The following is a 27,848-nucleotide window of genomic DNA, read 5'->3' on the forward strand; positions in this document are numbered from 1 at the left end:
TCTTGGTAGGGAAGATAAAGGTCTTCCATAGTTTAAAATTTAGTGAAGGGTATATATATCATTTCGATTTCTAAAATCAGGGACAGATGATTTAAAATGTTCGGTATTTCTGTTAAAAAGAGTGTGACTGAAAATAATTTTTAGTGATATTAAATGAAACTTATGTTCAGTTTCACCATTTGTTAACCAATCAAGTAAAAACTTTTTTAGCCCATTAACGCCAAAAGTAAACAAAAGTAGAGTAAACTATTACTCTTTACTCTATCATTAAACAGAGAGAAACTTTTACTCTCAATTTTGTTTTTCTCTTACCTCACTTTTTCACCTTTATTTTTCCACCACTTTACTCCAATTAATAAAAATCACACCCAAAGATCTACGGTTCTGTCAAAACGGCACACAAACGCGCACGATATGCAAACGCGAGTATTGAGATTGAAACCCATTAGCCCAGACTAAAGGCTCACTGTACAAAAAAACTATGATGCAGCCTTAACATCATTTTCATTATTGGTAAAAAATAATATAATATCTTATCATCACAATATCAATATTAATATTTCAAAATAATTCAACTAAAAATATTAAAATGTATGTGAAAGTTTCTTGGTTCAATGATTTTATTAAGGGTTCATTAATACTTATACACAAGGAAGTCTCAATTTCTATTTCCAGATAAGACAGAATTATGCAGATTAATGGAGAAAAAACTTACAAGAAACCTACAGCATGACGCATGAAGTACTGTCAAACGTAGATCACATAAGGCAGCTCATGTGATGCAATTTATAGAATTGTCTGTAATATTTCTCGTAGTTTGTAAAAACATAATTATTCAATGTTAAATAATTATTAAAATGTATTTCATTTGTTTCAAAATATATAATGTTTTAGGTCAATACAAAATTATTAAGAAAGTTCTTTTTATCTAAAAATATCAATAAATTAAAATTAAAATTTATTTAACAATTATAAAAAAGCTACAAATACTGTTGTATAGCTATGCAGTTTTTAATAAATTAAAAATTACTTTAAAATAAGAAAACATTTTACTTATTGAAACATCAAAAGTTCTGGGGAAATTTTCATTTTTACCATTTTCTTTGTACCATTATTCATGTTTACCAACACTAAAGAGATATTTTCAAAAATATCATTTTCATTAAGTGGCAAAAGACTCGTATACCTTTGTTCTTTATATATATATATATATAATAAATAATTATTTAAATAAATAAAAAAATTTTAAAAAAATTTATGTTTTCGAATTATATTTTCTCAAATTCAAACTTTTTTATAAATATTTTTTTGAAATTTTTTTCTGTTTTGATTTTCAAAATTTATTTTTGAAAATAGAATATTATTTTTGAAACTATTTTAAAAAAAAAACTTTAAGTATTTATTTATATATTTATGAGAATCTTAAATTTCACATTCCAAAAACTCTATCCCAACCCTCAACTCTACTCCACCTTTACTTCTAAGCCCTAAGTCTAGATTAGTTAGCACTAAGGTTATAAATATCTTTTAACCTTATTTAAAAATGAGAGTAAAAGTGGTTAGTGTAAACATGAAAAGTGGTACTATGAATGTGATATTTTTTTTGGTAATTTTCCAAAATTCTGTTAAACATATAGGCTTCGATTGATTAAGACACTGGTTTTAAAAATATGGCTCTAGAGAATTTGGTTGTTGAAACTTTGACTATTAGTTTAAGGTTTATTAAAATCAAATTGCTAGTTAGAATTGTAAAAGTTTTGAATAATATTTTATTTAAAGTGTATAATTGTACTATTATTGAAAATTAAATATATATGATCATAAAAGTAGTACAATATGGATCTCAAATGAACAAGAAAAAAGAGTTAATGATTAATTTTTCAATTTAAAGTTTTTAAAAAATTGTTACAAACTTAAATAAAAGATTTAGTTATGAAAGGAAAAAAACATTTATAGAATAAATAAAGGTGAATTTGTAGGATAATCATAGTAAAATAAAAAAATAAAAATATAGCCATGAATTGATAAATGTGAAAATATGATATGAAAATAGATAAACTGCTTTTTCTCCAAACGTGATTATTTGTGAATGTGTGATATTGTGCTGTACTATATTTTGCAAATGAATAATATGAAACAATCAAGTCACAACTGTTACTCATCATAAAGAAGAAAATGAGTAAAGAAGAGGGAGAAGGCGAGGAAGAAAACTAGGTGGACATAAAAGAGAAAAAAATTCAAAAAAAAAATTGTTGCTAATTTATAACAAATAAAACAATAACCTTTTTTGTAAAAAAAAATCCAAATGTATACATGATCTAATCTAAAAATACATAAACTTCAAGAAAAGGTAAAAATTTCATAAGAACAAAAAAACAAGATAATCTATTTATGATATTTTTAAAAATGTTTATCAGTTCCAACAAACGAAAAAAATATTATGGATTCTATTTTGTGGTTACCAAACTTAATCTTATAAATTAACATAAAACTGATGCAGAAATGATTAATCAAAATACATTTTTAAAGTAACAAAATTTAATAAATAAAATAATTAAACACCATACATGATGCATATTCTAATTAATAAAGCATCGAAATATTCTTAAAAGAAAAATGGCGCCACAACACCGTTTTTTTGCTTTTTAAAATTAAAGCAGATAAATATTTGTTTATTTAAAAAAAACTAAAATAAATAATTATAAAATTTGGATAAGCTCCATGATACACAATAAATTTACAAAGAAATTACGTCATCCGTTTCTAAATAAGTGTACTTTAGTCAGCTACTAGGGTAAACCCGCCCTACGGGCGGGTGGAAAAATAAATAAATAATATAAAATTATTTTAAAATATTTAATTTATCATAAATAAAATAGCAATAAGTTTTATAATATTTTCACAATAATGTAAAATTTAATTTACTATTCATTTTAGAGATTATATATTTATATAATTATTATATTTAATAATTTACTTTTTTGATATTTACTTTAGTCTATGGATTAAAATTATGGTCGATTGGGTTTAGTGGAATTCTAAATAATAAGCAGACTAAAGATATTTGCTATCTCCTTTATATGCTTGTTTCATGAAATAAACTATTTTTATTTAAAAAAAATTAATGCTTTGCAAAAGATGATAACTTATTCATTAAAATTAAACATACTTTCATGTTTATTTGTAAAGAGGTTAATTTGCAGTTTCATGTTTTATATTTCAGTTTTATTCATAATATATGAAAATAGTTAAGGTAATATTATATGTTTGTATATGTTTTCAAAATCGGAATTAAAGAGTTTTCTGATAATAAATAATAATAAAGAAATTGTCAAAAAGAGGTAATGGCATGTGAATGCACAGATGTTATCTCTGATCCTTTCACCATTAATAATTTTTTTATTTTATCTTTCAGTTTTATATTTCAGTTTTATCTTTTTGTTTTATATTTCAGTTTTATTCATAATATATGAAAATAGTTAAGGTAATATTATATGTTTGTATATGTTTTCAAAATCGGAATTAAAGAGTTTTCTGATAATAAATAATAATAAAGAAATTGTCAAAAAGAGGTAATGGCATGTGAATGCACAGATGTTATCTCTGATCCTTTCACCATTAATAATTTTTTTATTTTATCATTTTGTTTATATCTTTTAACTCTTTTTCTCTCTCTTTTTTTTCTACGGAACCTCGTCAGGAATAAATGCATATGTTTGAGTAGTTATATTTGTTTAGTTAACTTTTTATTTTTATTTTTGCTAAAAATGTTTTAAAATATTATAATATTAAACTTCTTTCTTTGTGGTTTCATTCTCGATAGCATTTGATCATTTTAGTATATGTGGTTTCATTTTGGATGTGGGGATATTCTAGATGTTTGCTTTGTTGATATATTTTTTATTAAAGAATATTTGTTTGCTTTGTTAATATAACTTTTAATTCTTCTCAAATGCTAGGTATAAATTTATGTATACATTTTTTAACTTTTTTTTGAACAACTATTTTATTTTTGATCAAAAATACCAAACCAACACCAAACCAAAAATCAGATTACATTTGTTTTGAGCTACGTTAGCTGTTTGAAATATAATATTTTAAAGTTATTGAATAAAATCTAAGATGGAATTAAAAATATTGTTTGATTTGTTAATATAGTAAGTGTTTCAAAAATTATAATATGACAAATCTCAAGAAAATAAACTAACGAATCTGGTTCTCTTTTTTTTTTTTTTTTTGACAAAAGGTGATTGCGATAAGTGTGAAAACACATGCATATATATAGAGGATCAAATAATTGAATACAATCAAATATTTTTTTACTATTTGTATTTCAAAGAAATTTTCCGACGACTCTCGCCCAAGCATCCTCCCATACTCGCTGAATATGACATTATGAAATCTCTGTGTGGGTTACTTGTTTTTCTTTTCTCACATAGTCACATTTTTGGGATGCGACTGATGTGTTCATATTTGTTTCTCCAGTAAGAAATTCATGATGCAAGTTGATTCTCTTCAAGCACTGTAGAGTGCTTTTCTCTAGCCATCTTTGGAGAATGATTTAGATTTGTCATATGACTTAAAATCTTTATGATCAGTGATGTTTTTTTTACATTTCCGTTTAGTCTTGGAAATCTAGACCTTTTTGAGGTTTTTGTTGGAACCATTTATGCTGGTGTTAAAGTTCAGTCAGTTGCAAACCACACTCTAGAAAATCTGTAGAAATATCTTATGTATATCAGTTACCAATTCTGTTATATAATCCATGCATGGAGAACTATCTTATAGTTGGTCTCTCTTGATGATCTTTTTACTTTCTACAAATCTGCTCATCTTCTCTTGTCTTGGCGTGTGCAGCTTCTACTTCTCTCATTTTGTTGTGTTTCTTTGTCCTTACTTTCTCCGCCCCCAAGTTAAGAAAAGCTCAGATGAAATCTCTTGTTTATCTTTTTGCAACTGTCCCACTCAAATTCTAATTCACAACTTTCTTCTTGAACTGCAGCTTCTGCAATGTTCTCTGGACAAAATGAAGTGAACCTCTCCTTTAATTGTAGTTGAAGTACCAATATTCCAGAGTATAATTACCCAATATATATAATATACATACAGGGTCAAGGTTTCCAATGAAAATGTTAGCACCAACATCGAAGCTCTTTCTATGTTTAATTACAATCCAAGAAACAAAATGTGAGAAACTCATAAAGGAGAAATTAAACACGTCTCTGCACCAGAATTGCAATAATCCAAGTTCCTAAGAACTTTCAAGCAAATAAAAATGTCCAAATTTAAGCAAAAAATAAAATAAAAAATATGATGCTTAATAACGAAAGATAGGAACAAAGATGATACCTTGTTTAGATGTATATGTTTCCCATGAAGCTTATTCATCTCACAAAATTTTAATTGCCTGCAGAAAAGACTTACCATTTGAGCCAACAAAAAAATGTCTACAACTCTTCTTTCAAAGAAGGGAAGTACCAGGACTTACATAGTCAGCATCTTCCTCGCTTTCGAACTCAATGAATCTGTATTCGTGATGCAGTGATGGGAAGAACGCAGAGAGGCATGTCTATTTATAAGAGTATGATTGCAACCGATGTAGAGGAAGGTTAAGATGTATTAAATACGGCGTAGTAAGTGGGGCTAATAAGCTTTTATTAGGGAATTGAAGAAGTTGACAACTCTTATGGAGACGTTACACTGAAATTGTGAAAAGGGAAAAGAGAAAATGGAATTGATGGCAAGAGGAAGACATTATTCAGAACGTTTCAGATAGCACGGAGAAACTCAGGCGGCCATCAGAGAAGAGAGACAGATATCCATGTCCTTGAGTCTTTAGAATTAGGGCTAGGGACGAAGATATCTAAACAGGCCGCAAAATACACTTTACCTAGAGCCCAAAATCATTAAAAGCCTATTTGATGCAGTCTAAATGATACGGTGAGTTTTGGCCGTCCGTGACACGTGTCGCTCTGACAATGAGTGAATTTATGCGCTGGCAGCTGAGGTGGACATCCTAGGAGAGAAGCAAAGCCTATTTTATATATAAAGATAACAACTTTGTGAAAACAAAAATAAAGTGAATAGTTGGACGAGAATCACAATTTACAATAACAATATAAAACACATAGAAACATATATGATATAAAATATTATCCAATTCAACAAATTACAAATATGTTTTTTTTTGTAAACTAAATATGTTATTATGTAGTCAACTGTAAAAACTTTGGATCGCAATATCGTATACGTGTTCAAATCATGTATACGTCTTCAAATCATTCTTAAAACAAACTCCCTAGACTTAAAAATTTGGAAGGTAATCAGATCATTCTTTAGAAAATAAAAGAACACCCAAGAGTAAAAGAGCAAAAGAAAAATTGCTGGAACACAAACACAAGATATGAAATGAAAACACCGTTAGTTAAGTAAACACAAACACAACATGTAAAAAAAATGCTTTATATAATTAGATAGAAAGAGTTGTCAAAAATAAAATGTTGAGAGATGGATATATATGGGTAGAATAAATATATAAAGCTTAGAAGGTGACGTCAGGGACGATTCCAAGCTCCTTGAAAGCTTGAGGACAGTCAGCGAGAGGAGTCTTCCTCATGAACCCAAGTGGGTTAATGGTTCGAGTCTCGTTGGAGACAATGCCATCGTTAGCCGTGAGACTGATCCTTGCTGCGTTTCTTAGGAACTCTTGATTGTTCACATCGCCACACTCTGCGTCTGGTGATTGGACGAGGATGATCTCGCACACTTCCTCTTCGTGGTCTCCCATAACTTCCATCTCGTAGTTACCGTCTTTGTCGGTCATAGCTTCTTTGGTCAATGTCACTGTCTGGTTCTCACGACCCTTGCACTCGAGCTTCACCTTTGCCCCTGAAATACACACACATGCGAAGTGAATTTTTGTATAATCTTATCGAACTAAGACATGTGAATAACCAGGGTCATGTCTAGACGTTTGAGTACGCTAGGTCATTTAAAACTATAAGATGACAAATCGTAAATCTTTTCTAAACGATGAGAAAATGCATGTTATTATAGTTTAGAATAACGCAAAACCACGATAACATTTACTTCATAGTTGAGACCATCGAACTAAACAAAGATGGGATTCATTTTGTATAGCTATTATACGTTCTTGGCGATTGTAGATGATCCACATATGAATTATATTAGATAATGTTCTTAAATTACCTTCGAGGACTTTACTGAGACGGGTCATGAATTGAACACGGCAGGTGTCACAGTAGACGGAGCCCTTAATGTGGAAGCGGTCGAAGTCGTCGGCATCAGCGGCCGCGAAGTGAAGGAGGGTGGTGAAACATAGGGCAGAGGCAAGGAAGAAGATGACGAATTTTGCCATTATTATTCTTTAAGATGAAGAAATTATAGATCCAATCAATGATCTTCTTTTATGGAGAATAAATAGACAAAACAACAAAACACATGTCTATTTTTGGAAATGCCTGTTTATATTTGGTGTTTGTGGTTCTTGACCGGTTTGAACCCGAGTTTTTCTCATTACCATCCATGTTCTGCTAATAATATTTTCTTATTGGATTCATTGAACTTTTTTTTTTGTATGAGCCAGCTAGGACTTGATTTCATTTCTGAAACGACCGTCTTATATTCTGTTTTCTTTGTCATATTCTTATGGACGATTGTTAACCGATGAAACTGTAATTTTGAAGTGGCAAACAAAAATATGTTGAGGCTTTTACCTATAACCTCTTTCAAATGTAGTACCATCATACATGTTCGGCAGTATTTCCTGTAAATACTCCACCAGTATGAAAAGTTCTTAATGTTAGTTAAGTTCCCGGTTCGCCAATAGATTGACCCACAATAATACATACAGCTTCCCCCAAGCCAATTCAACTAGGTCACCATGAGTGGGACTCCGGCCATAACATAATCGACAGATCAGAGATGTATTCCGACAAGTAAAAGAAATTCGAATAGATATTGATTGTGTTCCAAAGGTTATGAATCGATTGACAAGTCCAATCCCAAGATCTTGATTTCGAAAGGCGATAATTATATTTATTTTTAAAAAATAAGATTTCTAAAACCCTATTCAAAATTAAGAAAACAATTATATTTATTTTCAAAAAATATAATTTTTAAAAAGCAGTTTAAATAATTTATTTTTTTAAAGCCAAATCAAAAATTTAATTAAATTTTAATCACATAAAAAATATTTTCTATTTTAGTGTACTTTTAAATTTAATACAAATATATTTTCTTATTTTATTTATATTCTTAAATTTATTTTTATTAAATTATAACAACAACAAAAAAAATTATTCGTGTACAAGTAAATATTTTATATATGTAAAATGATTTTGTAAAAAAAAAAATTGGGGGCTACACAAAAAGAAATCGTCAGGAATGTGAACGTTCTTGATCCGCATCTATCTCCCGGACTGGTAAGTAAGAACACACTTGTATGGTTTAAATGTCGTGGCACACTCAGCTTAACTGGTTAAACACTCCAAGACTTGGACAATTCATAAGCTGGCGGTAATAAGGGTAGAAGACTCTTGCTGTTTTATGCTATCTACCACGTGCGCAACAACTCCAGCTCCTGCTTTGTGAAGTCTTTCACTTTTCACCTGAAAAAGACCCAAAACTCTCTATTAGTTCCTGTCTGGAAGAATTAAAACAGTTCCCACAAAGTGAAGATTTTGGAAATTTACGTGGATGTTGTTATGAGCTAGGTACGGCCAGAAGGTGGAGTGGAAGCTGACATCCACTTTCTTCCACCCCAATGTCTGCAGGCCACGGATCATCTCCTCTGAAATTTTTTTTTGGAAACTGTTACGATTTAGAAGAATCAATCAAATCGAATGTTTGGGGCTAATAGTTGGCTTTCTTTGTTCTCACCTTCTACTATTTCATGATACTCAAGTGTGTTCTGAGGACTAGGCGAGCTTTGTGCGGCTTCCTTAGCTTTAGCAGCTTCTGGAGGGAAATGGGCTCCATCTGATGAAACAGGTGGGCAGTATTCTACATCGACAACATGCTTGTATCCATCCAACGACCGTCGTGGAGGCTGCGTGTAAAATAAAACAGGGGGAAAACATAACTATCAGATCTGAGTCTTAAAGAAACCGAAAGAGTAGTTTTCAAACTTGCATTGGGTTGGTTACAAGCCCCAGAGAACTTCTTGCACGAATAAATTACAGCAACCAATCTTCCCTAGACTCTTAAGCTATTTGAGAGAAATGAAGTACCAGAAACATCTTCGGTGAATATAGATGTAAGCAAGTGTACTACTCACGATCAAGTTATATACAGTAAAACTCTAAAAATTAATAATGTTAGGAATTATGATATTTTATTAATTTATATCGTTATTGATTATAAAAATGTATTTTCTGGATTTTTTCTTTTAGAATATATTTTTATAAATTAAAAATAATTAATTTTATTGTATATACACTAGTTAAATTTTTGAAATTCGACTTTCACGTTATTTTTATTGTATTATTTGGTGTATACAAAATATGTTCTATAAAATTTAAATGTGGTTTAGATATAATTTCACTGAACATAAAAAAAAATTGAAGTGTTACGAAAATATAGAGATACTTGAAATAAAGAATATAATAAAATGAATATATACAAAAATTATTAATTTATGATTTCAGCAAGACTATATAAGAGATAATTATTAATTATTATATATTTACATAAGATTTTCTAAAATATTATTATATTATTATTTTAGGGATTTGTGTCATATTTTAAACTGATCCAACTCGGAACCAAATTTTTTTTATTAATTTATAATGTTTATCAACTCGGGACCATATAGAAGTTTCTACTGTATATAGAATTAGTAGGGAAAAATGGAATAATATTTAATGTAAAGGTTTTACCGTTTCGGATTAAGTAAATGTACCTTGAAAAGTTCAGTTTCTCTCCTTATGGAAGATGTACGCCAACCAACCATGTCTAATAGATGTGAAAGGAGATTTGAGAAACAAATGCAGACAAAACTCGAAATCATGACTGAACAAGTTAAACAGAAACATCAACAGAAATGCATAGGATACAGTCATAAGATACGTTTGCATATACGATGCGACATGGAAATGCCCCCAGAGACGATCTGCCCGAAAAGGAAATACATTAGGATCTAAGAATAAGTCATTATAATGATAGTGCCTTTAACTCACAAAAATTTAAGATCTTCACAGTCAGATGCCATCCTCAAGAGAAGAGGTGGTTTATCAGCTTTACCATCAGTAAGAAACAACTGGGTACCAGTGCGACCAATAAAAAACGGAGCTATTGGGGCAGCAAGTTTCTCTAAAATAGGAACTCCCAAAAGGAAAGGCAGCTGACATAAAATATAATAATATATGTGTCAGAGACAATAGTGGTTATATTTATCCTTTATGAAACTCTCGGATTACAATTATGATAAGAGAAGAAGAAGAAGAGAACCTGTTTTCTGCCTCTGACTCCTAAATGAGGTGTAGCCAAGGTGATGAAATTAATTGGTTCGAGGCCAGCAATCCTACCTCGCAGAATATGTGAATCCCCAGATTTAGAGACAGCATCATCATTGGCTTGTGAATAAAGAACAGCAACTGCATGTCTGGCAAATAAGCCACCGAGAGAGTGGGCTAAAAATGAAATCTTCTTCAAGCTCTTGCTCTTTTGGACAACTTGTCTAACCTATTCCTCTCTCACATCAGGAACGGATACATATATCAGCTCATATACTAGTGTTGAGGAGTAGAAACCCCTGGGTCGTGTGTCTAGACTTGGCGTCAATGTGTATCACCCGACTAAAACGGTAAGATTCTACTCTTAACTTTCACTTATGTTAAACTTTTGATAAGGAAAAAAAACACAGTAAAGATAAAACCAAAACATCACTTTCACTGATAAAATAAACGTTTAAAACCAAAACACCATATGAAAACATAAATCCAAAGCAAAATAGTAAATTCACCTCTTCTGCTAGTCGTTTTCCAGCTCCATCGATTCCGCCAAACGTTTTAGTGGAAGTATTGGAAGAACTTGCTGTGCAGCATGTTCAAGGGAAAAAGAGTGAATTATAAAAGAAAACATGATGTGTAATTTAGGCATGCATAGAAGAACAAGATAAAATAACCAAACTAAAATGCGGTCCCAAACAGACATGTCTCAAAATGTCTCTTTCGCATGTTGCTGCTAAAGATGGTATGCAACTATTTCTAATGCATTTTGCTAATTTAAAAATAAATAAAAAGATTTTATAATAGAGTTAAATTTAAAACAGTATTTCCCAAAATATAGAGTAAAATAGAGAAATGATATTTCTTGTCCTAAATATAAGGAAATAGAGATGAATTAGAATAGATTTGTTTTAGAGGCATATAGAGATGGATTGGAACTGAAAGGACACTCCAAGCTTTTAGAATGTTTCCAATTCATCTCTATAATTATTTCTATAATTATTCATTATTTTCTAAATAATACACTTTTTGTGTTTTTCACATATTAAAAATATATATGAAATGTTGACTATAAATACATCACTTTAGTATTTAGCTATTTTTCCACAAATTTATAAATTTAAACCAATAGCATTTGAATAAGTACAAACCTTTTTTTTCAAAAAACTCTTTGAAGTTTACAATATATAATCATTACTATTAAAATTACATAGAAAATGTAAAACATACATTTTTTAAAACAAAAATTATTTTAAAACATTTATCTTTTAAAAATAAAAAGAATAATATTTAGAGGCAATTTCTCTAGCCCATCTACATTTATTTTATTTATCTCTGTTTCTTCTTCTAAATAGAGATTTATATTTTTTTATTTAGAAAAATAAATAGCATTTCTCTATTTTTACATTATATTTTGGGGAATAATATTGTAGAAAAATAAATTGAAATTAACTCTATAATAAAATAGATCGGATATGTTTTTTTTTTTGTCAAAACATTGGATATGGTTTAAGTAACCGTTCTAATGGGAAACTATCTTCCATACATACTCCAACAAGTGCTCAAGTAAACTAAAAGAAGAATAAAAGTTGAAAGCATATAAGCATACCATAGATCAGGAATCTTGTTCCAACGCGTCTTTTCATCTCAGCTTCCACGTAGAGCCAGACGCTGGGACTGACGCAGATAGAATATACACAATTTTCAAACTCAATACACCGACACTATTAAAATAAAAAATAATCTCTTAAGAGACGTTATACCTGGCCCAAATACCGTGTACAAGAACAAGAAGATGATCAGGTACATTATTCTCATCCCGTTGCGCTATGGCACTCATTGCTTGAACTCTGAGTCTCTGATGACTCCCGCTTCTGCTAGATCCTGTTTGCACAGAAATCAAACACTAATCTACATTTTGATCGACTATCAGGATCAGCCATTCTCATACACCAAATCCCTACGATTCTACGACAGAAGAACGGAAGCAATTACCAAATCAAGAGCACGAGGAAGACGGAAGGAAACACCCGCGCTCTGCTAAGGCTTCTCTTAGCGAAACCACAACCACAAATGATAATCCACATTTTCTTATTAATATTTTTGTTTCATTTAATCATTTAGAAAAAGAACGAGATACACGTGACAGTACAAAGTTTGGATCTATGGTTTTACCAAAATTAATTAGATTCTGACTCGTCCTAAATCAAGAGCACGTATATTTTTTGTTTTATATTTTTTAGAAATTTAATTTTTATATTAATGTTTTTAGTCATATTTTTTTTATAGTATTTCTCTTAAATGATTAATAAATGTTTTTAATAAATGTTTTAAAATAGCTGACCATATCTATATCAATAGGCCATGCTCCTGTTTTAATAAAATAGATTAACATGATTGAAGTTGCTTGGATGATTATTTTTTAGTCTGAACAAGTTATATTCTACAATTACAACATTTTAGCAACTAGTAAAAATGGAAAGCATAAACCCTCTTAAAAAGAATTTAACGTGTTGGATCATTCATGAACATACTATCAGTTATCGTACTTTTTTATTGTTGTAAAATGTTAATTTTTAGACCAGTTTTAAAATGTTGGCAAAATTTACTAAAAATTAATACAGAAACACATGAAAGAAGTAACAAAAAACTAAACAGACAATTGACTATCTCCGAGTAGGGCTTCAAAAAAATATATGTGAATTTTGATTCGATTTGTTATTCGTTTCGAATCGAACCAAAAAAATTGGATATTCGCAATCAACGAAGCAAAGCAAATACTAATATGCAATATCCGTAAAAAAACGAAATAAATCACAAATACTTATATTTGTAGGAAATGATATCCGTTATATGCATAAATATGCGCGCACACACACACACATATATATATATATATATATATATATTTAAAGAATTATATATATATATATAGCTTATATTTCATATAAGTTATACAACATTTAATTTATTAAATTTATTCATTAGCTATTAGAATTTTTAAAATTAAATAATTTTTTTTTGAAGTTAGAAAAAAAAATATTTTTTTTTATTTTGTAAACAAATATTATTATTTTATATTAGTTTTGAATTTTTAATTTCTTTTTAATTATTATTTTATTTTTACGAATAAAATAATATATAAGGTTAAAAATCTAAAATTTTCCAGACACTAAATATCCGGTTGACTATAAATCGAATCGGATCAGATAATAATTAATTATTACTACGAAATAGAGCGGATCACGAAGACCTCCAAAAATTCGGATATTCGATCTTTGCTCACCCTTATCTCTGAGTATAAATGATAAAAGCTCAGACAGAGTGAAAGCAAGACATGCTAAGACCTTAGAACATAAAAAATCAACCGCTAATGAAAAAAAGAAACTGACAATTTCTGTCCATTTTTAACCGTTTATTAATTAAATCTTATATTACAGAGGGAGTCAGCAGCTAGTCTAAAAGCATAAATATGTGCACTAATAGTTGAGTATTAAATATATCGATTGAAAATATCTGTAGAATACAAAATTATATTTTCTTTATGATCCGTATTAGTTTTTAAGGCAAAAAGCATGAGAAATTGTTTAAATTATACTAAGTTGGACACTATTTTTCAAAAATAAACTCAATCCAAAATACTATAACATTTGAATTTATTTTTTTATTTATTATTTTTATAGTTTAGTATTTAGGGGAGGTTTAGTTTATAAATTTCTATAAATAATTTTTAAACATTTATAAATGATTTAGTAAGATTAATTTTGTTTTTATAATAAATTTAAGATAATTATGAAAATAGTTATCATTTAAAGGTAAATTTGAAAAATGATCTCGAATTCGAAGTAAAGTTAGAATTCTCCCAAAAATCATCCAAGTAGAGCATTACAAAGAATCAATTAAAGAGAGCGTTATATTAATATATTCTATGATCGAAAGAGAATTCCTAAAGAATCACCCAAAGATAATTCCTAAAAACTCTGTCTGAGAGTTAACATTATGATATAAAATTGAAATTCACCAAACTTGAGATCACAAGATGATCAAGAGATTCCAAACTTATTGCTATTCTAACGTTCTAAAAGTTAAACAAAGAAACAAATAATTCAAATTTAATGAATATGGTAGTTGCACGAGATCGTGGTGTAATCAGTCCAGACAAAGAAAGTTGGTGTGATGATTATTTATTGAATCTTGAGAGCTTGAGCATAAACAGAAGATGTCTTGGATTGTCTTGATTCATGAGAAAGCCTCCAGGATGCAGCAATAATGAAGATATGGTGCACCAAATTTAAGCAAAAAAAAATAATGAAGATATGGCAGTTGTAAATATGTAAAAATGATCCAAATATGAAAAATGATTCTTTTAATTGATTTGCATGATTTGTGTTTGCTGATGCATCAGAAGATGCTTGATAACTCTCCTAAATGATTTAATGTATCTAATGTGTTTCCTGGTAAGCCAAAATCTGGTTTTCAAGTAATTTATTCGTGATCTTCTAAATAAAGCAAGTCGAGAATAAATCGGTTTAGAAGTTGAATAATTTTTAAAACATAATGAATTGCATCATGAATCTAATTCGTCGTGTGCTTCTCATGAGTTGAGAATTCAGTACTCAAAGATTATTGCTTTGTTCTGGTTTGGTCGTAATGCCCTCAAAGAGTACTCATGTGTCTTCCTCTGGTTTAGTAACCTTCTGTCGGATTATATCTTCAATATTTTTTCATGGTGAATATTTTGGGTATGATTCTTCTTCTTAGTGTGATCTAGATGAGTTGAATATGTTTGTGTTAGTTGAGTGAGCATGTTTGACACAGGTGTTTTTTGGGCTTAACTCAACTTGACATTCTCCTCTCTATGGCTCATGACTATTTGCTCCATAAATGATGATGACTTAATGTTCTTATCACATTATTCTATCAAACTTCAGATATCTTATTAAATCGGCTTTTAGAAAATAGATTGGTGTTCTTAATTTAAAAACTAAGATCCGCGTTTTGGGCGGAATAAATAATATATATATAAATACTTTTATGCAATATCATTTATTTGCGTTCTTTTAAATATTATAAAATAATAAAATAATAAATATATATTAAATTTTATAAGTCAGTTACTGTTACATATATAAATAAATTGATGTCAGCGTATAAATTAAAACAATTATTATTGTTTATTTACAATCAGTTTATAATAAATAAATCTAAACAATCGATTTTATCTATTTTATGTGATATATAATTAAAATTTTATGATATTAACACAGATAAATAATATATTTTAATATAATTATTTATTAAATGAATCTTCCAACTCATATAGTTTCATGATCATTTATATTTTTATAACAAAATTTGTAAATCATTGATAACAAATTTTCAATATGAGATTTTTAATAGTTTTAGTAATTTATAATTATTTTAAAAAATTCAATGCAAATTTTGAAATTAAATAGTAAATTCTTAAGATTTGTTCAATGTAAATTTAAAGTTTCCAATATTTATGTATTTTATATGGTATACAGTTGAATTTATTAATTTAACTGATTTTAAAATAGATATATATTTTAATCTGAATATCTATTAAATGAGACTTCATACTCATATGTTCTATGTTAATTTGTATTTTTATAAATAAAATTAAATCCATTAATCATAAAAAAATAATGTGGAATTGTAAAAGTTGTATTAATTTAAAGTTATTTAAAAAATGTAATATAAAATTAAACAAAAATGACTGAAGTTACACAAATTGTTATCATATCTTTATTATTCAAAATCATTAATTGTCATATATATTTTAATCATATTAGGTAATTCCGTAGATTTTATTTATGGAAAAAATGGAGAATATATTTTAAAACATTAATATTTAAACTATGCTTAGTTTAATAAAAAATATATAATATATAACTAGATAGACCAACCTATTTTGTTAAGATTCTAAAAATCATACTAATGATGACATATGCATAACTCAAAGGTTGTAATGTTTCGCTTTTAATATATAAGAGAAATGGATCATAACGGAAAAATAGTTTTTTTTTCTTGAAGTGTTTAAAATCTGCATATTTAATAAACATGTATTGTGTGCACAGGCTTATTTCGTAACTAGCCATTTAACTACGCAAAATTAAGATTATATTAGTCAATCATTAAAAATAGACAAAACCTGTTAATTTTATGTTTGTTCGTTAACGGTTGGCTTTTACATTTTTATTATCTTATTATTTTATCGAAAATATCTTATTTTAAAACGGCCTAATTTGAAACCGGATAAATTTATTAATTTATCGAATATTAATTTATAGAGTTTCTACTGTATATACAATAATAAAATATTTGGTTTTTTTAAACCAATTAAAGCCACGTATACATTATACATGCGATGATAACTACCAAGCTTTATTTGATCTTACTAAATTTAAACCAAACCCATTTATTACATAAACATTTTGATCGAGACTGGATCAAATCCAACTGAGCTGAGGACGAGGACTCATATTTGGTTTCGACTAGGTTGCGTGTTTATTTACAAAGGAAGGAGCATAACCAAACTAAAGTTGTTCCATGCATAGTAGCCGTTGAAATGGAGATCGATCACATGATGTTACAGAAATGAGGGTTTTCCTCACTGAACATTGAAGTAGCGTTCTCGTCGATAAGACCAGAATAAGGCCGTTCCTGATGGTAACCATGGTCGTGTCCGTGGTATCCATGCATATAATAGTTATAAGAACTCACTTTCTCACCATTTTTTGACATGATGATTCTCTTGCGGAACTTCTTCTTGTAGTACTTGTCGTTAAATCCATTAGATTCGGGGTGGTAAGGGCACGACCATAAGCATACCTCTCTTCCTGTAATACTCCTTGCAACTTTAAGAACCTTCTTCTGCTCCGCCGAACCAGTCACCGTTACTTTCTGCTGATTCATATCTATCTGAACATCATGGACTCCTGTTCAATCCAAGTCTTGATTACCAATTTTCTTGATTGGCAAGAAAGTAATTCTTGATGAAATGTTATATATAAACAAGTTACTGATGAAATAAGTTAAATGATTGTTAACCCATTTTCACTAATTAATTACCCTTAATGCTTTCAAGAGCCTTCCTAACTTTTCTCTCGCAACCAGGACAGTCCATAGGCACATCCATTTCCACTACCTGCGTACACAAAAATATATTCAGTAAATGTGTGCATGTACGAGTACCCATGAAAATGGATATAGAGAAAAGTTATTCACCGTCGTCATTTTTACGTTGTAGCGTGAGACCTTATTAGACTTATCACAGTTTGGTCGATGAATGACTGACTAGAAGAGAAACACATATATAAATAGGCATCACAGGAATTGAGAATATATTTGAAGGTCTATAGAATATTATTTTTATATTATGTTGCTTCTACATGAAAATTTTGTGAAAATGCATGGAAACTGCCTTGAAGTCAAAAGCTTATGTGACCCGGTTTTACAATAATATATAATCTTGAAAATGATGATCATGATTTGACAGATCAAATTTAGATATTTGCTAACGTTATGACATGAGGATTTTGTGTTTCTTTAGCCTATCTCCAACCAATTTCTACTTTTTTCTCTATAACAAAGCAATTCTAAAATACAGATGTTTCTTATTCAAATGTCTTGCTGTATAATAGGGGAAAATATAGCAATATTATATCATAGAAAACCACATTGGCACAAAAGAAAATGATTATATTTTAGAGTTCATCTAATATAGAGAAAATTATAAAGATGAGTTAGAGATGTTTTTAATATCAAAACAATTTAAACTACACAAATTCTAAAAAAAACTATCTATCTTATTAAAACATAATCACACCAATTTTCATGGGGAAATTTTATGTTTACAACTTTCATGGTACCACTTTTCATCTTTACCACCACTAAAAGGACATTTTTAAAAATATATTATTCATTAAGTGGCAAAATACTCTTATACCGTTGTTATTTATATATATAATAAATCATTACTTAAATAAAAAAATATATTTTCGAATTATACTTTTTCATATTCGAACTTTTTTAGAATTTTTTTTTGAATTGTTTTTTCGAAATTTATTTTTGAAAATCGAAAATTATGTTTGAAACTATTTTTCTAAAATTATATTTTTTAATATTTATTTATATATTTATTAGAATCCTAAATTTCGCATTCCAAAAATCCTATCCCGACCTCCTTAACTCTAAACCCTAAGTCTAGATTAGTTAACCCTAGAGGTATAAGTGTCTTTTATTCTTCATTAAAAGTGATGGTAAAAATGATTAGTGTAAACATGAAAAGTGGTACTATGAATGTGGTTTTTATGGAAATTTCTCATAATTCAATGCTATTTAATATATTTTATACTCATCAAATCTGTTATATTAAAATAAAAATATTATATGACACATGACAAATCATATTACATTGATAACTTAACATACATTTTAATGATATAAAATTGCATTCATTTAAATTTAAAATATATAATACATAATATGTTCTTAGAACATGTTAAAAATAGTAAATATATAAAAATTTATACAAAAGTAAAATTTTTTAACATGTCTTAAATTTTTAGATCGACAATTCTATATTATCTAAAAATAATAATTTTGAAATAGAAAATTTTAATAAAAATAGTTCCACACTTTTTAAGCGTGGATCGAATCTTGTTATAAATTACCTAATGAGTATTTGCACTCCACACACTAACATTATAGCATAATTAAGTATATACACATTTAGTGTTTACATAGCTTTTGTCGAAATTTTTATGACCATAATACCCCTATTTTATCTTGATGCTAAGCTACGGTTTTCTCTAACTCAAATCTGTTTTTAAATTTCTTTTTCTGATAAACCAACTTTACACAAAAGATATGATGTTAGACAAATTGAATTGTTTTTTTTTATGAATTATTCTCCTGAACAAAGCTTTCTAAAATCTTTGTGTTTCCCTATTCCTCTAATTTATTCAATTCTATGCATCTCCTTTCATTTCATACTTAATTACCAGAGTCATATTCTCAATCAATTTTTTTCATACGATCTGCTATGGTTAAGATTGTAGTGGCTAACCCCTCAACCTCTCTTTTCGAATCCAACTTAGATTTATAAAGTTTAAATTAAAATAATTAAATAGGTGAATAAACAAGTGAATTCAGTTCCAAAAAAAAAGCGAGTGCAAAATCTGGGAAAAGGTGGAGGCAGTCATTGTTTGAGCTTCAGAAAACGCAGGTTATAGAAAAGGGGAAGAGATGATACCAAAATTACATGTTTGCCGCTCCTTAGGAAAAAAAAACAAAAACTTCAAGGACGCACAATTCGAACTTGGGTTTTGTTAATATACACTTGCCAAATTAGCTGACGAAATTTTTTTACTATTAATTACAAATTTAGAATTTATAGATACATATACACGTAAAAGCTTAAAATGCTTAAAAACTAGGTCATGCTTAGAATTTATATATTTTTATCGTTGTATAACTTGTTAATATTTTTTTTACGCGCTAAATATAATATTGAAAGTATCTACCAATTTAATTTGATACAATAAAGATTTTAGCCATGTATAATTTTGAGTATACCTTTGAATGTTCTTTTTTAGACTGCTACCATAATTTATAGCATATAACAACTAATTTTATCATACATTTACATTATCTTTTAATATTTAAGGTTCTTTAGTAACCTTCCAACTTACATATTAACATAAATTTTATTTTAATTTTTATTGATATTTTAGATTACTTTATGAGATTTACTGTTATATAGCTAACATATCTAAAAATGTGTAACAATTTATTTATCCGTTATATATCATATACATAACACATAACAAATAATAAATCACATATAATAGTATTGTTAATGTTGAACAATCTGTAGAACATAATATCAAACCAGATTATGTAATATATCCAAATTTAACGTTAGATTGCAGACACTTTAATAGCTTGTAAATGTTGAACAATCTATAAAACATGATATCACTAATTTTTTGCCTCTCTCCCTGTACAATTTTTTTGCATGCAAGGACTCATTGCTGTGATTTCCCTTTTTTTTCAGACTCCTTGTGTCAGAATGACCAAGCTTCTCATTTGGCAATCTAATCATTATTAATTCCCCGTATTATTGTTTCCACATTCTTTTCACTTTTTAATGTACCCGTGGCCCTATTCTTATAAACATTTGAGTATTTGCACTCTACACATAAGATTTATGTCCTAATTAGCTCTATACCCATTTAGGATTTTTGTCACTTTGTTCGAAACTTTTATGACGATTACACCCCTACTACCTTTCTATCGATAACTCCAAGACAAAACTAACATATCTGATAACCCAAAATTCATAATTACTCCTCCGTTGCTCGCTCTTCTCCTTAGCAGATGTTTTTGGAAGATACCAAAAAATAAAATAAAAATCTACATGTGTCGCCCCTCTTTTGAATTTTTTTTTTTGTTTTTTTTTTCAGTTCGATAAATCTTTCCGTCAACGCCGTTAACCATGTGAGCTGTTTCCGTAAACGCCAGAAAATGCAAAATCGACCGGTGAAACCGTCATCTCCACTGTTGCTTCGCTTCGATGAGCACCATGTTCCTCTGGGCTCTCTTCCTCATCGCCCTCACCGCCTCCTACCTAAGCTTCCAGAGCTTCGTTGATTCCGGCAGCAGCTACCTCACCGCCTCCTGGGGCGGCATCCAGTGGGAGAAACAAGTCCGAACCTCCGCTCAGATCCATCGCTCCGGCGGAATCTCCGTCCTCGTATCTGAGATTTATTAAGTCTCTAATTATTAATTAACACAGCTAACAGTAATCACTAAACCGTGTTGAGGAAACACTAAATACATTCGCTTGCAATGTCAGTTTTCATCGTCATATTATAATTTATCCAGCCAAATTTATAAATATATTGCTAACTGATATATTTATCCAGCCACTGGATATGTTTTAATGTATGATTTTCATTTTATGTTTCTCTCCCTCAATTAAAACCAGTTGGTTAACATACATTTTATTTATGAAACAATCACATAAAAGTAGCTGACCATTATATATAACAACAATGGTTACAAGATATTTTAACAAACCAAAATCAAATCACTCCTTGCTAAACTATCTTCTAACAGTTTCCGATTATAATTAACGGTAACTAAACAATACTTATACGGTTACATATAAGTTTATCCCCCAAAACCATCCTAAATGCTATTTTTTTTCCATAACCGTGCCGATAGGGTGAAATGTATTCATTACTGGACCCTGTTGAAGAACCTCCTCCATCAACTGTTTCCCGTGGTACCTAGAATCACCCCTACATTTTGACATCTGGATCATTAATAGTTAACTCTCCTTCAGCCGCTCGGCCATCACTTATAAGTTATAACTCCCTCCCGAAACATCATCCCATTGTCTAACCCTTCATTAGTATGTCCCTGGTGAATTCCATGTTTAGTGTAGTTCACCAAGTCTATCCCAAAATCCTATAAGGTTGGCGGTGCATCCTCTTGATTAGTAAGAACCTGCACACTGTTTGAAGCACCTATATTCATTTTCAGCACAGTTAGTTACGCTTACATAATTTATTTTAGCAGTTATCATATCATAAAACGCTATACTATTTAATATTGACAGTTAATGATATACTTATCAGGTTAATATATGTAGTAGCATTCAAACAAATTATATTAGCTAGTAAAAAGACTGACAAAGATGTAGATGTTGTTCTACATAACTAACCTGTGCCCAAAGTTCCATGATTAATGTCCACCACCTCATCCTGGTCATCAAGAATTTCTATTATTCCTTTTACTGGTGGATGTCCACTGTTTTCGTTTGCTATAAAGTTGTCAGCAAAACCATTTCCAAAGAAAGTCGGTGGAATATCAGCATCTTTGTGTTTATTATTAGCCTGTTAGTTAATTTGTTAACATGTAACTACTTATTCATATTTTCATTTCTATTTTGAATTAATCTTTAAGATCCATTGTGAGACATATAAGCTTTTCTTATTGATAGCTAATATTAATTTTACCCAACCTTTGAATTATTTATCCTAATATCAACATTTTTTAGCATTTGTGTTTCGATTTGTTGAAATTAATATTATATTTAATAGAAAACATAAAATTTTAGCCGGGTACATATGAAATTAAACCTCTACGTTTGTTATTAGCCACAGACAATCGCATATGATTACATACTCAAACCGGTTAATACTATTCAATGCGGCTAACATGTTTGATACATATTTAATATTTTTGTTACACCTATAATCACTAATTACTTTCAACGCCTACGTCCATTGAAGCCTCACATTCTTCTCCCTATCTATCTAGTGCCATGAAAACGCCTAGAGAAAGGAAATTTGAACCAAATAAAGATCCATGAATCTAGAAACAGAGCCCCTCAGTGCTTAGATCAAACCCCGAGCCAGCAACTGGAAGAGATCATGCACCAGAAGATCTAAAACAAACATGCAAGAACAACCGAGAAGGGATCTAACGATCTAGATCTACATGTTAAGAGCAAGAATGGAGATGTAAATCATTGACAGTGATAGACAAAAGGAAAACAAAGATACAGCTAAAAAAAGACGATCCGACCAAAGATGTAGCTGAAGTAGTTGAAGAGAAAAGAGAAGAGGAAGGGTGAAGAGACAAGAGAGATAAATAAGAGAGAAGAAAAAGCGTTATTGTTTACTATATAGAAAATCCCCCAAAAAATCTAAGCAAAATATTTATAATAGCTTAAAAATCTTTTTCCCATCTATAAACCTACGTCCAAAGAGCTTAGGGGTACTAAGGTAAATTGCTATGTCACAGAGAAAAACTAAACCCCACTATTTTCTTCTCTTTGGTACTTTGCTAATTTCCATATTCTTTTAGGATTTTCACCCAATTCACCCTAAACATTTCCTATAAACCAAAAGGACTGTTTTGTAATTGCAGTTCTCCAAGTTGAATATTAAATCCCACACAATTTGTTTCATGGGTAGTTACTTAATTAATAACTTCTTTTAGGATTTTGAGCCAATTCACTCTTACCTAATATACATATTGATATAGTTATTTAGCATGGTTAGATTCAAACCATTAGCAACCTTCAAATTAGCTTTATCCATGTCTTCCAAACAACAATTCCCTAGTTTACTCTTATGGTTCTGAATATCATGCTGAATGATGGAGTAAAACAAGAGTTTGAATATCACGCTAATTAAAGTTTCACTAACCCAGTTATCTGGTCAGCTTATATTTTCTTACTTATCTAGTAAGAGTAATATTACGAATATAATAAGTGGAAAGATCGACAAGGAGAAACATTTTGTATATTCCTTGCTGTTTAAATAGTTTAAGAAACTTTTGACTAAATATCAATAATAATGTTTTTTGCATAATTTATATGGTAAATGTCTTCGGAAAATTAAAACAAAATGTTTCCGCTATAATAATCTGTAACAGCATACGAATTCAAACAAAATCTAAATTCAGTTTTGGATGAAAATAAATTCCCTAATATTTACTGAATCAAGCTCGAATTTATAACAACAGGTTAGTTGATGTGTGTTTACTGTTAGAAGATTTACTATTATTTGATTACATTAGAATTGTAGAAACATAATAATATGTTGTGTTTCACACTTTTTTATTAAAAGTCCGTCCTTTCGAGAAGTTTAATTAATGTCCGATCGGATTTATTCATTTTTTGTTCAACTTTAACAAAAATCTTCTTTTTATGCTGCAAGTTTCAACAGTGTTACAAGTACAATTCTCTATTTAATTAGTCAATTGGATTTTTTTTGGTATCCCAATAATAATTTGTGAAAACATCTTTAAATTGATAAGTAAACACAAAAGTTTCAAAAAGTTCAGTTAATTTTTTTAATGTTGCAACAATGTTACTAATGTAATCCAGTATCTAATTTGTCAAGATTAATATATATCTTCTAACTAGGGGTTTTCTTGTAACATGTGCCAAATTTTTTTAAAAAAATTTAAATTATATTTGAAAATATTTTTTAGTTTTCATTATTTGCTTAAAATTTAATTTAATTTTTAAATTAATTAGAAGATAGAATAAATATTTTAATTTAACAATATATATGTATATATTTTAAATTATAATCTTAGGAAGATTTTTTATTTATTCTTTTGGTTCAAAAAAAATAGGGTCTTCTGCAAAAAGAATCTCAATGTAGTTTTTTTTTTGTAAATTAATCCACAAACTCAAAAACTTATAAGTCAAACCTTTATTTTAACATAAACCAAAACTACGTCGTTTTAGTATTAAACTTGAAACTAAAAACATTGCGCCCCACAGTTTCGAACCCAGCCTCCGCCCCAATTTATCCAGCGAGCAAACTAACTTGGCTATCAGACATATTTGTTTCTTACATATACCACAGAACATATATCCTTTGCGTTGCGACGTCTCAAAAATAAAACGGAGTTTTTCGTTTTGGTCGCATAAGCTCCTTTTTTGAACTCTGTTATTGTGAAATCACCTTAAATCATCATGAATCCCAGAATCAATTGAAATTTTGAAGGTTGAGTTGAAAGTCCCAATTCTCCATTCTAAGGGCATCTTCATCCCCACTCCATAATTTATTCCAAATATGGAGTGGAAAATAGAGTATGAATAAACAATAAAAAATCATTTCATTTATAGAGTAATCACTTTTTTGTTTCTTCATTACTCTATTTTCCATTCTATTTTGCAGTAAATTATGGAGTGAGGATGAAGATGGTCTAAGAACCCTAAATTGCCAAAAAAACTTCATATTTTCGTTTTAAAACGACTTTAAAATGAAAAAAACAGTTTTAATCGAAACACAAAGAATATATGTAGTTACGTATATCTTATAAATGAATATGTCTGATACTCGAGTTGGTTTTGTCGCTCTTTAATGTTGTTTCATGTATTAATTCGTTTAATAATCAAACACAAATTTAATAACATAAATATTTAATAAAAAGCGACAAATACATGTGACAATTTGTAACAATTGATTCAAATTCAGCATGTATAATGTAAAATTATTGTATTTGAAATAGTCATATCAAAATTTAAGTATATTTAACGCTAAAAATCATTAACAACGTAAAACAAATATTTATGTATATAAAAATAAAAACAAACATCCATGCTGTTCCATGGATCAAGACCTACTATCTAATTTTTTTTTTTTTTTTTTTTTTTTTTTTTTTTTTTTTTGACGTCGAACGGCCATTCTATTACTCAAACTTGAGGTGGTCTGGGTAACCAGACCGGAATAGAACAACCAATAAAAAATAACTCTCTGCGAAAGGTCCTAGCAGTCTTGGCTAAAAAATCAGAAAACCGGTTGCGCACACGTGGCACGTGGATAATCTTGAATTCCGGAAAGCAAATCTGCAGCGTCTCTATCTTCTCCAATTCTGTTGCGAAGCTTGGCCACTCATGGGGTTCCTTTATCATTGCAATCAGCTCCTTACAGTCTGTTCCAAAGCTCTGGCATGTCGAATGTTGAAGCATGTTCTCCATCGCCCACCGCAGTGCTTCTACCTCCGAGTGTAATGCTGATTCACATCGAAAGAAATTCCGAGTTCCCATAATTTGTATGTTCTCTCCACCATCCATCCAGACCCATCCACATCCACTAAATCGATCAGAAGCTGTCCACGATCCATCTAACATGCAAATACTACCCAAGCTTAAGACTTGGTCTTCATCATTATTGTTGGCCTGTACTATTGGCGGTATCCTCTCATTTGCATTACACCATGCTTGACACTCACTTTCTGCGTATCGAACTAGTTCTAGAGGGTCTCTGTCTATTCCCCTGAAAAGCTTATCGTTACGAGCCTTCCAAATATACCATATTATCCAGGGATAAGGATCCCTGTCTTGGCCTGGCTCTAAGATATCATTCTTCCTCCAGAATAGATAGTCCATGTTCGTGTAGACGCTTGACACTGGAAATGTACCTGGGGCTGTAGGAGTTACTGATAGGGACCATACTTGGAGTGCTGGAGGGCAATCAAATATCGCATGAGTTACAGATTCTTCTATTTCTCCACATCTGGAGCAGTAATTATCGCACCTCATATTTCTCCTTACTAGATTTCTCGTTACTGCCACCTGACCCGTTATCAATTGCCATATAAGATGGCACATCTTCCGTGGTGCTTTCACCTTCCAAGCAAAGGCTTGAAGTTTAGTTATACTTGGTTCCAATATTTCTTTTCCCTCTTCTGGCTTCAACAGATTCTGTGCAACCCAGTATCCAGATTTCACTGTGTATTGGCCATTTCTCGTGTAGTTCCAGCAGAAAGTATCCCGACGATGGGTAGAACTTATGGCCATGCTACGGATGAGTGATATGTCGTCTGGGTGGACATAATCCTCTAGTAGCCCTATGTTCCATTCCTTTGATTCCTGATTAATGAGGTCACTAACTCTCATATTCGGATTCATTACAGGCGCTACAGGTGTAGCTGGTCTTGCAGGTATCGTTGGAATCCACGGATCCTCCCACACCTTAACTTCATAACCAGAATGAATCTTCTGTCTAATCCCCAAAAGCAAAGCTTCCTCGCGGCAGAAATGCTTGTCCACACATATGATGGGCTACTAGTAGATGTTGCTCTTAAAGGCGAGGTCATTCTATAGTATCTACCCCTCAAGACTCGGCCAACCAGTGAATCAGGGTACTGAACCAATCTCCATAATTGCTTTGCCAACAGAGCTAGATTAAACTCATGAATCAAACGAAAGCCAATCCCACCCTCTTCCTTTGGTAGACAAACCTTTTCCCATTTCGCCCAATGTATTCCTCTTTTTGGTGGATTCGAACTCCACCAAAATTGTGCAATGGCACTGGCGAGGTTTTCACAAATCTCCAATGGGAGCAGAAACGTCGACATGACGTATGTCGGAAGAGCAAGTAGAATGGACTTGATCATTACCTCCTTCCCTCCTTTTGAGAACCATCTGCCTGTCCAACCATTTACTCTATGCATTAGGTTGTCCTTCAGAAATGCAAAAAGTTTGCATTTGGATCCACTAATATCCTCCGGGATCCCCAAATACTTCCCCATCCCACCATCATTCTGAATTCCAAGTGCATCTTTAATCTGTTGCCTAGTAGTTGCATTAATCCTCTTACCAAAGAGTAAGGAAGATTTATCGAAATTAATACATTGACCAGATGCTTGACCATATGTCCTGACTACTTTCATTACTTCTTCACATTCACGGGGCTCCGCCTTACAGAAGAAAAGGCTATCATCAGCAAAGAGAAGGTGGGATACCGACGGACACGCGCGTGTGACACGCATCCCCGTTATCTTCCCTTGATTCTCTGCATGATTAAGAAGGCAAGC

The 27,848-nt window shown here is 30.2% G+C and overlaps 3 protein-coding genes, 1 long non-coding RNA gene and 1 other non-coding gene across 10 annotated transcripts; all 5 read right to left on the reverse strand.

Moving 5' to 3' along the window:
- Window positions 1-4,715: 4,715 nt before the first annotated feature.
- LOC125576477 lies at window positions 4,716-5,896 on the reverse strand. The gene is made up of 3 exons (XR_007314842.1): window positions 5,489-5,896; window positions 5,350-5,407; window positions 4,716-5,017 (listed from the first exon to the last, which is right to left on the reverse strand). It is a non-coding gene; the product is annotated as an uncharacterized LOC125576477 (long non-coding RNA).
- A 360-nt stretch (window positions 5,897-6,256) lies between these two features.
- On the reverse strand, window positions 6,257-7,415 carry LOC125576478 (pollen-specific protein-like At4g18596). Its single transcript, XM_048736641.1, has 2 exons — window positions 7,210-7,415; window positions 6,257-6,888 (listed from the first exon to the last, which is right to left on the reverse strand). Exons 1-2 carry the CDS (start codon window positions 7,376-7,378, stop codon window positions 6,542-6,544), a joined length of 516 nt encoding a protein of 171 aa, XP_048592598.1. The 5' UTR covers window positions 7,379-7,415; the 3' UTR covers window positions 6,257-6,541.
- Window positions 7,416-8,272: 857 nt separating this feature from the next.
- Window positions 8,273-12,784, reverse strand: LOC106357756 (putative lipase ROG1). 5 transcript variants are annotated; one of them, XR_007314843.1, is made up of 11 exons: window positions 12,465-12,784; window positions 12,233-12,353; window positions 12,079-12,146; window positions 10,985-11,064; window positions 10,471-10,704; window positions 10,200-10,363; window positions 10,077-10,132; window positions 9,923-9,975; window positions 8,902-9,070; window positions 8,715-8,832; window positions 8,273-8,630 (listed from the first exon to the last, which is right to left on the reverse strand). XR_007314843.1 is itself a non-coding variant. In XM_013797452.3 (11 exons), exons 2-11 carry the CDS (start codon window positions 12,307-12,309, stop codon window positions 8,526-8,528), a joined length of 1,095 nt encoding a protein of 364 aa, XP_013652906.2. In that variant the 5' UTR covers window positions 12,310-12,353; window positions 12,465-12,784; the 3' UTR covers window positions 8,273-8,525. The 5 variants fall into 5 exon arrangements, 4 of the variants coding, with proteins under 4 accessions (XP_013652906.2, XP_048592596.1, XP_013652907.2 ...); XM_013797452.3 differs by having other exon boundaries at window positions 8,715-8,812; window positions 10,985-11,055; XM_048736639.1 differs by having other exon boundaries at window positions 8,715-8,812.
- A 4,056-nt stretch (window positions 12,785-16,840) lies between these two features.
- On the reverse strand, window positions 16,841-18,365 carry LOC106356194 (heavy metal-associated isoprenylated plant protein 29-like). 2 transcript variants are annotated; one of them, XM_048736642.1, is made up of 3 exons: window positions 17,718-17,760; window positions 17,562-17,637; window positions 16,841-17,428 (listed from the first exon to the last, which is right to left on the reverse strand). In XM_048736642.1, exons 1-3 carry the CDS (start codon window positions 17,724-17,726, stop codon window positions 17,070-17,072), a joined length of 444 nt encoding a protein of 147 aa, XP_048592599.1. In that variant the 5' UTR covers window positions 17,727-17,760; the 3' UTR covers window positions 16,841-17,069. The 2 variants fall into 2 exon arrangements, with proteins under 2 accessions (XP_048592599.1, XP_022545245.2); XM_022689524.2 differs by having other exon boundaries at window positions 17,562-18,365.
- A 3,104-nt stretch (window positions 18,366-21,469) lies between these two features.
- Window positions 21,470-23,848, reverse strand: LOC106413847. Its single transcript, XR_007314844.1, has 2 exons — window positions 22,225-23,848; window positions 21,470-22,027 (listed from the first exon to the last, which is right to left on the reverse strand). It is a non-coding gene; the product is annotated as an uncharacterized LOC106413847 (transcript).
- Window positions 23,849-27,848: the final 4,000 nt, after the last annotated feature.

Source organism: Brassica napus, chromosome A7 (genome assembly GCF_020379485.1).
Source record: "Brassica napus cultivar Da-Ae chromosome A7, Da-Ae, whole genome shotgun sequence".
NCBI classification, from domain to species: Eukaryota; Viridiplantae; Streptophyta; class Magnoliopsida; order Brassicales; family Brassicaceae; genus Brassica; species Brassica napus.